The sequence below is a fragment of the Macrosteles quadrilineatus genome, unplaced genomic scaffold (genome assembly GCF_028750875.1).
Source record: "Macrosteles quadrilineatus isolate MER2022 unplaced genomic scaffold, UCM_ALF_1.0 Scaffold_1__1_contigs__length_201487025, whole genome shotgun sequence".
Classification (NCBI taxonomy): Eukaryota; Metazoa; Arthropoda; class Insecta; order Hemiptera; family Cicadellidae; genus Macrosteles; species Macrosteles quadrilineatus.
In genome coordinates this window covers 98916318-98929238 of record NW_026542594.1, presented here as the reverse complement: position 1 = coordinate 98929238, position 12921 = coordinate 98916318, and the positions used below count along the sequence as shown (strand labels likewise).

Here is a 12921-nt window from a genome sequence, read left to right as displayed (position 1 = left end):
ATTATTAAGTTAGTCCTAATTAATTTTTTTTCAATTAAGTAATAGGCCTATTAGGGCTGCTCAGATAATAAGAAACTTTACCCCCCAAAACATTGATGGTTGACTTATTATACTAATTTTCTGGATAATTCCTCTAAAGTTTGATAAAACTTTTGGGTATGCCTAACTTACAGATTCTTAAATTAAATGAAATGGTTTATTTGCCGTTGATCATATACATGAGATAGGCATTGTCATAGAGTTAAATTAAATTAAAACAGGTTGTCATAAATCTACCTACAGCCAGAAACTAATTTCTACACATGTATTTAAAAATTCATAAATATTATAAAATGGATTGTCTAAAAGCCAAGCAGTTACCTTATTTTTGAAGATTTTTGGTGTGGTTTTTTTAAGATTTTTTAAATGGGCTACGCAGCGATTCAAAATACTGATTCGATTAGTATAAACCTTAATTTTGTTTTTTTTACCCTAGATCTGGCGGTCATTTTATTCACCAGTGGCGGGTATATTTTGGCGCTTTTGTAGTGGTATCATATATTTTGCCACAGAACATTTATTTGTGAATATAAGTACACACATATATATTTTCTGTTTCAGTGATAAATTTAGAATATAATAATATAAAAATATTTTTTTCTTAGCAATGCGTTTAGGCGTAGTAGCAAAAGGTTTGCAAATTTTTGGATTATGCAAATTAGAAATTTTAAAAGCAACCCACAAGAATACTACAAAATAATTTTTTTACACATTTTATCTAAATGTAGGCCTAAAGGTTGTGTGAAATTTGGTTCCCTACGTAGAAATACCAATGTTTTTTAAATACTCATAAAAATAAAATTATAAAAAAATAAATTCTACATACATATTTTCTTTTTTGAAAAACTACCAAATTTCTTTTGGTCACGTAGGAAATAATAGAATTCATCAACAAAAAATAAAATGATACTGTACAATAGGTAATAAAAGATCTTTTTGAAAATATATAGTTATTTAGTTGAATTCTAAAATTTCAGAGAAATTTACGTTGGAATGTAAAATTTTGAAGATTTTTTTACAAAAACATAGTTTTTATGACATTTTTAAAAACAAATAAAATTTGTACAATCAACCTTATAGATTCAGAGGGAATTGTAGGGAATTTATTTTAGTTTCAGAATATGTACTAATATTGTATACAATTTAATTGACAATCACCAAAAACAGCTGTTTTTGTAAGTCAGGTGACCAAAACTTTCCACCGCCAAAATCTATTTTGTACTCTCTAGTTTTTCAAACTATGTTTCTCGTTACATAATGCTCACTCAATAATGTTTTATGCATGAAAATGAATCCTCAGAATCTCATCTTTCTAATGGTATAAGATTTATTGTGTTTTAAAACGGCTTTCATATTTTAATAATAGAAAAACCCGACCCATGTCCTCTTGGTCTATAATAGACCAGCGCCACTGAGAACTCACGTTTTAGTGGTCGAAAATCGACCAGCGCCAGATAGAGGGTTAAGGTAGGCTAATTATTTTACTTAAAAGGCCTAGGTACTGTATATCTACACTGGGATATGATGTAATTTATAGATGTCTACAACTTAAGTTTACAGTATTTTTCACGCTGAATCCAAAAATGCAATCAGTTTTTGTCGGAGAGATTCCTAAGTGGGCGTACGGTGAAATTATTAATATTAAGCTTCAGTTTTGTTAAGTTATTTACATATTTGTGGTTTAGACGAGTCCAAGTTCTAGTACCGGTAGCGAATAACACTGAAAGGGAAGGAAGGTTTGTGGAGTGTAAACAGCTGTCAGTTGTTTAGCCTACATTTGATACTAAGTAAGCAGACAAAACCACACACGACGATATGAGAGTAAAATCATAATTACAATATACAATTCAATTTTTAAAAGCAAATGGACTTTGGTGCCGTTAGAAAATTTGATAAATCAACTACGATACATAAACTAAGTATACCAACCACCAGTTAACTTAAGTTATTGTTGGGCTAGATATTAATCATAAGAGTATAAAAAAATATAACAAAAAATAGAATTTATTCTCATAAAATACCAGTAAGTTATTAGAAGCTAGGTCACTGCCGACATGATCGCCTTCATTCCAACCCTCAACCAGTGTTCCCCACGGCCAATAATACAATTGCCGCTTACTGTGTCCAAAAAGCCTGTTTAATCCCACTTTTGAATAATGAAAAATCCCGTTTTATATTGAAAGATTTTTTCTTCAATTCTGAGTGTTATAAGTTATTAGACGTATAAGTAGCCTATCGTGTTTAAATATTTGTTTAAACATTGCTATTATATTTTGCTACAGTAATGTTATCAATTGGGGTTAGTTATTCGCTAAAATAACTTAAACCATTTAAAATAACAACAGATGTCATAGTTGAAAATACCGTTCTATCCCGCATCCCATTTTCATCCCGCTCATGCTCTTAAAATCCCGTTTTCGGGAGTAAATATTTGCCAATTATAAAATGAAACTGTTACCGGTAAGTACCTATAACCTAACCTAACCAACCAATTTTGCTGATAATGAAAAAATCGAATGACGGTTTAGGCCTAAAAATCGAATCAATATTTTTATTGACAAGTTAGTAGGCCTAGCCTAAAAAACTCAGCCCAGTTCAGGTTCTAACCCAGTTGGGTTCAGAAACTGTACCGTACCCAAGAATTTGAGATTAAAATTTAAATGGACTAAATTAGGGTAGAGGCTTGTAAAATGTGTGTAAGTAGGTAACTTATTTGGACTAGGCTAAAATATCAAACAATTGATCGTTTGATAAGCTATTAAGGTTAGGGCCTTAGGCCTAGGCCTATTCTTAAAAGTAGATTTTAGGCTGAGAACATTATAACTTAAAACCTTTAAGAGATTGTTAACCTGTTCCAAAACATTGGGAAGGCTATCTTGAAGACTATTTTCTCCACGATAATTGAAATTCGAACGCCAATAAATATTCTTCATTCCATACATGGTTGGTGTCAAGTCTACAGGATTTGTAAAGTAAACTAGAGGCTTCAAACTATACATTGATAATGGACCGTTCATGGTTGTATCATACAGGATAAATGATAATAAGTTCTGCTAGAAATAAATCAACAGATTATATTCGTTCTAAAATAGTAAATTTTCGGCAGCACCACACCAATTAGTACACATACACCAGCCAGCAGTGCCAGCCAATAGCCATCGACATATAAAACCATTGACTATATAACACTAGTGTTATATAGTCAATGATAAAACTAACTGGATTGCGCGCAGGCCGTAAAGCCTGGTTTACACGGGTCGAGTACGGTGGGCGAGTCAGTGTGCGAGTTGCCACTCGCTCTTTTACTCGCTTGGTGTAGACATGCAGGCGAGTCGAGCAACGGGCGAGTTGATAAAAAGAGGTCAGTTGAGAGCGAGTCGAGTGATTTAGTTGAAAACCGAGTTACTCGGCCCAGTAGCTACCCCCACCACCACGATTTGCCCGCAAAACATCTGTTTACTGCTCTCAAGTGAGTCCAGCGACCACAGAATAAAAATATTTTTTTTATTTTGTGGTCGCTGACAATGAGTTGATCACAACGATCAGTGTTTTTGGGGTTAGTTAGTTCAGTATTTAGTAGTGTATGCCTAATCACCCTCAATACTAAATGGTTCAGTTGAACAGTTGGCCCTGTGTTGCATTGTTTTGCTGTTCGTAAATCTACTCACTCTTATAAAATTCAGTTTTCAAAATTGTTTTACAACTTAAGATCTACAGTTCTACTGGAACGATTTTATTAATCAATGGGTTGTTAGATAGCTCACTCCCTAAAAATATTTTCTATCAGAAATACATTGAAAACGGTGTTTTCACATTTTTTTTATTTGGAGGCAACTTTTGGTTGCCTATATATTTTATTTTAAAGAAATGCAGTACCGGTATGGTAATTTGTAACAAATCTTATTCTTTTAGTATATCACCTTCCACTTTGGTCTATCGTATTTGCAAAAAAAACTTTTAAGCAACCCCTGAATTAAATGGATGATTCAGTTTTAATTCTAATAATCTAATTCAGTGATTTAATCAATTTATAAATTCAGCATTAAACTCTTGAAGTCCCATTTTAAACTCAAACAACATTTAACAACGAAAGCTACGGTATACGGAATACCCTACACCACAGAACACAGATAAATAATAAAAATTACTTCTGTTCGAAATAGGAATGCGTGTAGACAGTCTAGTCAAGTACCGGGCGAGTTGAACAAATCAACAACTGGGCCTAGTAACTGGGCCGAATAACTCGTCTGACATACTCGACCCGTGTAAACCAGGCTTAAGGGTCGTGTAGAACTTTCCGAGCCAATACAGGAGTGTATCGGGGTTGCCGCATGGGCAAATTGAAGGCAGCATGTGGGATAAAGCGCGCGAAACCGTGTCTTCGACACTTGACCTTGGGCGCACGTGCGTGTTACAATAACCTCCTTCAAAAACTATTTTGTTAGCATGTAGAACCTTTGCTGGTAACGTTTTTCTTAATCATATTTGGCGAGGAAAGCCATGACATGAAATTAATCAAATTAATTGGTATTATGTTTAACAAAATTATATGCCACAGCATTTCTAAGCGTAAAACAGCAGAAGCTTCTCTGTCAAAGCTTGGTATGCGGCAGAAGTTAAAAAAGCTTATTCTTTTTAGCAATGTTTAGGCTAAATATGTTTCTTTGTTTTACAAAGTTTCCTAAATATAATGTTCTTATACAATCTAACCTCGTTCTTACTAATACCTTACCCCAGAATATTTGGTATTTTACGAGAAACTGATAAAACCCATTTTAACATAAACTATTTTGTATTGTTACATTGAAACATAATTGGTTTCGAAGAAAGAACAAAGTCGTAAAGGTTTCTTAATTGTAATATTTTATTACTTTTACTAGCTGTGTGCCCGTTCTACGCACGGGGATCTTATAGTAGTCAGTTGAAACCTTCTTATATTAAGAACAGCAGTTGGTTTGCATATTTTCAGATATGCTGGAAAAACTATTACCTAATAAACCTTCGCAAATACAGTATCTGATTGTTTCAAGCCAAAACAAATGCTTCGCAATTAAATGTCACGCGGCTCGTGTTGGTCCATATGTTAAATCCAATGATTAAACTAAAAAGAGCTTTATAGGCCTAGATCTAAAGAACAAAGTCGTAAAGGTTTCTTAATTGTAATATTTTATTACTTTTACTAGCTGTGTGCCCGTTCTACGCACGGGGATCTTATAGTAGTCAGTTGAAACCTTCTTATATTAAGAACAGCAGTTGGTTTGCATATTTTCAGATATGCTGGAAAAACTATTACCTAATAAACCTTCGCAAATACAGTATCTGATTGTTTCAAGCCAAAACAAATGCTTCGCAATTAAATGTCACGCGGCTCGTGTTGGTCCATATGTTAAATCCAATGATTAAACTAAAAAGAGCTTTATAGGCCTAGATCTATGAGGCATATCCCTAAGGTAAGTCTATAGTTGAAAGTTAGTTCCACAATGGCTAAAAGTATTTAAACTATTGCCTCAACCTCACCATTTAACACTTTATTCGGGTTGACATTTTCATTACCTTTTTTTCGTGACATTGAGAAAAAGGACACTAATGCGTTAGCAACAGACATACAAACAAAAATATAGAACTTAATTAAGGAATTTGCAACGCTTCAAGCATAACAAGTACATATAAAATTAGTATTTGAAATCTTTCTCAAAATCATAAAATTTTATCATAACAATTTATATTTGCTTAGACCGAAGATGACCCGATACTGTCAAAATGACGGCTTACAATATGAAATGAAGTACTATTAGACGATTTAGATTGCTAATTTATAATACAAATTACCAAAATAGGCCACGAACTATTGATACATGAACAACGTAAATCGTAACGATTCATGATGGTTTGCTGAACAAATGTTTTACTAAAATGAGTTATCATTGTCTTAGCATAAACGAACATTTTGGAATCCAGACAGAAAAAGCAAAACTTATAGGTACAGTTAAGACATCAATTAAATTGAATACGGCTGTAATAAGGTGCAACACCAACGATAACTTATTTGTATCTAATATACAGGGTGTCCCGTAACTCTCTGGACACTTGTATATAGCGTTATTCCTTAGGTCAAGACAAACACATTTCACCATAGGAACATGGGTCTGTGGTGTCTAGTTTACCGACTGTCGGTATTTATGTGTTTTTTTACAAAAAAACTAATAACTCCTAAACGGTTTGAGATACAGCTTTGATATTTTGCAAAAATGTGAATCTTATTAAGACCTATTATCGTTAGAAATTATACTAAAAAACCATTAACCGTTTCAAAATGGCGGCCATTTAAAATATTTGATGCCAAATTTCACGAAAACCGTTAACTTTACAAAAAAATTGCAAGAGACAAAAAAGTTTGTAAATTTTATGTAATTTTCAATGATACCTGATTTGTTAAGATTGGATAAATAATAACAGAGAAATGTCTTCTTTTCTAAACGCATGACCACTTTTCTCCATTTAAACAATGCTAAACAACGTAAAAGGAGTATTAGCATTGTTTAAATGGAGAAAAGTGGTCATACATTTAGAAAACAACACGTTTCTCTGTTATTATTTATCCAATCTTAACAAATCAGGTATCATTGAAAATTACATAAAATTTACAAACTTTTTTGTCTCTTGCAATTTTTTTGTAAAGTTAACGGTTTTCGTGAAATTTGGCATCAAATATTTTAAATGGCCGCCATTTTGAAACGGTTAATGGTTTTTTAGTATAATTTCTAACGATAATAGGTCTTAATAAGATTCACATTTTTGCAAAATATCAAAGCTGTATCTCAAACCGTTTAGGAGTTATTAGTTTTTTTGTAAAAAACACATAAATACCGACAGTCGGTAAACTAGACACCACAGACCCATGTTCCTATGGTGAAATGTGTTTGTCTTGACCTAAGGAATAACGCTATATACAAGTGTCCAGAGAGTTACGGGACACCCTGTATATTTATATAGATTCCATCCTTAAAAATTTAAAATCGGAATTTAAATTATATTTCTTAAGGAACCTCAGTGTGAAATATTCGCCGTCAGTTAATATTTATTAACTGTTGTAATTAATAACTAAAAAAACTCGGTTATTTACAGGGTTATTTTTACACTTTTATTACTTGTACAAAAGTTCATGAAAATTGATTATTAAAATGCCTTACATCGTTTTAGTAGAGAGTAAAGGGCTGGATAAAGTGCATCGTCCTGGCCGCGACAATGCTAAGATGTGGCGCAGCGAGTCGCTTAATCCCACATGACGCCTGCAAAATCTAAAACGCAACCCCGGGCGTTGGCTCGGGTCGCGGAGCCTAGCTGCCGATCCAGTTAGTTTATATGTCGATGGTGCCAGCAGCCCAGCACCACTCCCCACTCCACTACACTCCCACTGCTCCCAGTGCTCCGTGTGAAAAAAATGAAAAGTGATCACTATCACTATCTCACTATCCAGTGTTGCCAGATTGGCCGGCGTAAATTATCGTACAAGGAGTCCAAAATTATCGTATTTGGGGCAAAATACGACGGCCCTGAAGGGACATTCCAGTTTCTTTTTGTCTTTCATTCACTTCGACTTTTATCTCGAAGTACTTCGACTTTATTCTCGAAGTACTTCGACATTATTCTCGAAGTACTTCGACTTTATTCTCGAAGTACTTCGACATTATTCTCGCTCGAAGTACTTCGACTTTAATCTCGAAGTACTTCGACTTTATTCTCGAATGTGCTTATTATAGTTTGTTATAATTTTACGGCAACCACAACCCAACCAACTGTTGATGTAGGGGTGTTTCTGCTGTAGACATATTTTTGATAAGAATTGGCAGGTAGAAAGGGGTTTGAGCTTTAGGACACATAATGGAATATGACATTAATGAACTGATTGAACAATATTTTAGTTTAGGCCTTCAACAGCATGAAATGCTTGCAATTATTTTATTGAAGCATAACATTTGCATAAGTGAGCGGACACTTAAAAGGTTTACCAAGAAGCTCGGACTTCATAGAAGGAAACACTTTTCTGATATTGACTCTGTCAAGGATTTTATTAAGTCTGAGTGCGACAGAGACGAAAGACAGTGGAGACAGCAGACAGAGAAAGAATCAGAAACAGAAACAGAATAGGGAATGACCGTATTCGTATTGAAGTTGAGTTTAAGTAAAACTAGTAGACTAGATAGAAATGTCGAAGTACTTCAAGAAAAAAGTCGAAGTAAAATGAAAGACAAAAAGAAACTGAGTGTCCCTTCAGGGCCGTCGTACTAAATTATCGTAGCCTACACAGAATTTTATTTTATATTATAATGTAAAACAAGCAATTCGAAGATGGATTGACCGAAATTAAATTTTACTCTATTTGTCTCTACCACCCACCGTTTTTGCTCGTGACACCTAAGCTGGCACTTGGCCTAGCGCGGGCAGTGTAGGCGGGAGGAGGGTGGAGGTAGGGAAAAGACCGGACTGCAAACATTTCCGCTGCCTCACGGGGTTGACTCCCCTTGCATTGTACTTGAGCGCCTTCATATGGGTCGCGAGGACAGTTGATGCAACCCGCATGGCGGGACATAATGTTTTTGAAATAGGTACTTTATACTTTTATACTTTTCTTTGAAATGGCGACCATACAAATGTAGGTATTTTAAGCCAAGTATGAATGGAGATGAGTGTGGGATGAGTGGCGCGATCTTGTAGTCTTGTTAGTGACTAAGGCCGACATAATCCTTAGTCACAGCTGTTAATTAATAGCCCATACAGCTAATGGCAACTAAGGGACCTACAGTTTATAGTGGAATCCGAACCACTTTTTTGCCATGGTATATACGAATTGGTCTAATTATCAGGATAGTACTGCGGATAGTCGTATTACTCACTCGTGCGGACGTTAATCCACACCAGGGAGTATCGCATCTACAGTGCATGCTTATAAATATCCACAATTCGTGACCTCCTAGTAGCTGGATTACAGGACTACGCCACCCGTCCCAGTCACCACACAGTCACCACACACGGAATCAGCATCTCTGCTAGAAAAATATTGAAAAATTATGGTATTTTGGTTCTCAACTGGAAAAATCAACCAGCTCATTAAGTACAATAATTAATTGAAGAAAATTCTCCTACAAACACTTGTTGGTAGTCATTGGGCCCTCTCTAACACTGCTGATGCCTTTGTAAGGTTGCCAGATCGAACAGCAACGAAGTGATGTTACCGTTTTTTCCGGTGCCGTGTTTCCCCCGGACGTGCGTGAGGCGGACAGTGCGTGAGCCGGACAAAACTGGTTCGGGTGGGTAATTGAGCGGACGTCTCCCTGCATCTACCCGGCTCGCGGGGAATATCCCCGTTAATTACCGAATCGTCCGAGGAATTATCACGTTTTGCCTTCCAGCGCCCAGTTCTTTCAACCACACCTAAACTACCGAAGCAATATAGCTCTGATTTTGTAGGTTAATAGCTAAGAGACTATGTTTTATCTATAACTAGCAGAGTACCCGTCTTTCGTACGGGGTTTGCATATAAGTATAAATGTTTATTGCAGTTATGGGAGAAGACGCGGTTTAAGACAATTTGGTCTTTTAATTTATACGGTATCCTATAGTGTAACACACATCTACCATAGCCCTAATGTTCTACCACTGCACCTAAACCATGGAAAAAAGTAAAGTTTTCATTGTGTACCACAACTTTTTGTTGCTAGTTGGTTCAAATTAGCTGTGGTCATAAATGCAAAAAACATAATAGTGCTGCACCCTATTGGCAAGCCTTATAACTTTTTAATGCTATTTAATATCATAGAACCAACTTGTGCAGTTGAAAAGGCTGACAAAATTCTTTAATTTCTTTAAATATGAATACTCATAAGGTTAACATGAGACACTCCATGGCCAGAGCCACTGGGACGGAGCCTGAAAGGATTTTTGAGGTAAGAATATGTCTATATGTTAATCGGGAATGTCAGCTATCGTCATACCAAATGTCAACCTTGTCGGTTTAGTATTCTTCGCGTTTACTTGTCACAAACATCCATCCATCCATGATGGATTAATAATAATAATGGATAATATTATAAGTAAGAAAGTTTGGATGTATATAGATGTATGGATGGATGATCCATCCATACATCTATATACATCCAAACTTTCTTACTTATAATATTTAGTCGGATAAGTAAACTGTTGTAATATTGCTCGTTTATGAATAGATTTTCTTTAAACTTGGCAAATTTATTTATTTCATACTAAGCTAATAATATTTTTCTAAAAATCACACTTCGTTACCCTCCCTGTAGGCAGCAAACATAGGTACTCTTTAAACCTAACGTTATTGAATTACAGTAGATTGAATTGAAAATAAAGCCACACAAATGGAAATTTGCTTTGGCTGCAGGTTTGCTGCGGTGGGGGTATTATGGAATTGTAATTGATGTAGAAAGAAGACTTTGTGGTAGTACATGATTTCTAATGCATATAAGATACTAAATAAATCAATCCCGTTGGTCACAATTAGTTGTGCCGGTCAGCCGGTCGCTTGTTATTTTATTGAACTACTACTGCAAATCAGTGCTACTATTCGTATTTGCTAGCAGCTATACCCGTGCCTTGCAACGGGGTCAGTATGCAAAAGATACACATAGGTTCTTTGCCAAATGGTTTCACTCCTACCATTTAATTTAGAAACAAAATTTAACTGTATTACTTAACTTGATAATAGTAGCCTACGTTTTTGTTAAATCATACTGTTAATACTTATTTAGGCTCGGCCTACCTACGATTCAAAACCAATGATGGATTTAAAGGTATAATAAAAGAATGTGTTTAATCACAGCCACCTCTAATACAAGGCCGCGGCGAGCGAAAAGTGGCAACGTCGCATCCGTGTCTTGGTGCGCGGTCGTCTTTTATCAGTTACAGTAAAATGGAGGATTCGCGTACCGCGACGTACATAATCGCGTTTCTACTACCCTTAATCATTAGTAATGACATTGAGCTTGTTACTACAGCATGCCAGATAGATGTAAAGTGCCTGGATGCAAGAATAATTACGAAAGCTCAATTAAAAATGAATAATAAATACAGTGTTCTAAGATTCTAAGCGATCCGCCGCGTCAGCATCAATGGCTTCCTGATATTCTTCGGTCAAATTAGACATCTTAAAATAATTCTCGTTTTTGTGTGAAACATTTTCACGAATATGAACTTAGATTTGTAAAAAAATGTAAGAATAAGACATTGATTCGTGTAAATAAAGACGCGAGTTAGGCGAGAATGCCGTTCTATTTCTTTATTTATTTGTCTATCTTATTGATAAAAGCCGTTGTTATGTGAAAAAAATAACTGAAATAGAACTTCAAAGAAATAAACCGGTGTTTCTGTTAAGTAGGCCTACTAGTAAAAAATATGTATTACACTATCTAACAATAAAAGCATCATAGTCTCCGACTCAATTTTGAATGTTGATGTTATAAAAAAAAATCTATTAATATTGTGGAAAGCCATATGCAGGCTTAGATTCTGAAATCGTTTACATTCAAAGAAAATAAATTATTTAGTCAGTATGCCTTCCAAATGAAAACTTCTAATTTTGTTGTCGCTAACTTATGGTTTCCTCGGGTAGACTAAAACATAATATTTCTATTGAAAATTGAAAACTAATTTTATTCGAACAAATTGTTAGATGTTAGGCTTTACAAATTTTAGAGTCTCTACAAATATTGAAGTGACAATAAGTTAGTCCTACTGTATTACCATTCTTGGTATAGTCGCTATATTTTGAAAAAATCAACCCCAGTCTGTCTAGTGGTTTTTACTATGTTGAATGAGATTGTTATATAATAGTATAGATTATCAAATTAACAAAGGAAATATGTAAAGTCCATCTATTTCCACATTCATCGTACTTACAATACAATAAATGCAAACAAAAACATTATTTTTGTATTTTAGCGAATTTCCCATATAGGGAATAAGCTATTACCGTAGTACTCACGGTAAGACCTGGACCCGAGACCGATCTAATTTTTCATTTTGAGGTCCCTAGAGGCCAAAAACACAATCCGTTCAAATTCATATATATATATATATTTATATATATATATGTGTGTTCGTTAGCGCGATAACTCGAGCAAAAATGATCCGATTTTGATGAAATTTGGTACAAACGTGTAAACCTACGTTAATTCAAACGAGTTCGCGATCCAGCATAATCAGACCATGGGAACGGGGGATTATGGGGGGTTTTATGGGGTAAAAATAGGGTTTTCCCATTTTTGAACCTAAAAACAAAAATTTTGCGATTTCTTTCTAAAACGTTTTGTAGAGCTTAAAAAAAGAAATAATTTAGTATATTGAAGCGCTGTTGTATGCCTAACGGTCACGGAGAAAATTCAAAAATAGTGTAATTAAAAATTCCTATGTTATTCTTATGGAGAAAATGAAAATTGTTGTAGTTTACTTGTTTATGGGTATATATTGATAAAATTTGGCCAATTTATTTATTTCATCCTAGATACTATTGATGTATGGTCAAAAAACACTTTTTACCTTTCTCGTAGCAGCAAACCTAAGCACTTGTTAAATCTAATGTTATTTTAACTAGCTGTTACCATAGATAAAACATACTCCCTTAGTAGATTTCTCATCCTTATGGAACAGCTGAAGACAATTTTATTGTTAGTTCATTAACGGTTTATGTAGAGGTCGTGTTTTGTTTACAATTTGTTTCCCGTTATTACAGCCATTTAAAACCTCGTTTAACCAAATAATACGATCTAATCATAAACAATAACTTGTCCCCTAGTTATATAACCAAGCAGTAAAGCACAAATCAAGAAATTAACCCTAAAATAATGGAAACAAAGTTTT

General features: G+C 34.6%; 1 protein-coding gene across 3 annotated transcripts in view; it reads right to left on the bottom strand.

Annotated features, from left to right (window-relative positions):
* Positions 1-3182, bottom strand: part of LOC128994426 (aminoacyl tRNA synthase complex-interacting multifunctional protein 2) — an 87079-nt gene extending 83897 nt beyond the window's left edge. For 2 of the 3 annotated variants that reach the window (XM_054419104.1, XM_054419187.1), the window contains exon 1: positions 2889-3182. In XM_054419104.1, coding sequence (XP_054275079.1) covers positions 2889-3056 — 168 coding nt within the window. In that variant the 5' untranslated portion in view covers positions 3057-3182. Of the gene's footprint in view, positions 1-2870 lie in introns of all 3 variants that reach the window. The other variant, XM_054419027.1, reaches the window with a different exon arrangement.
* Between the last annotated feature and the right edge of the window lie 9739 nt (positions 3183-12921).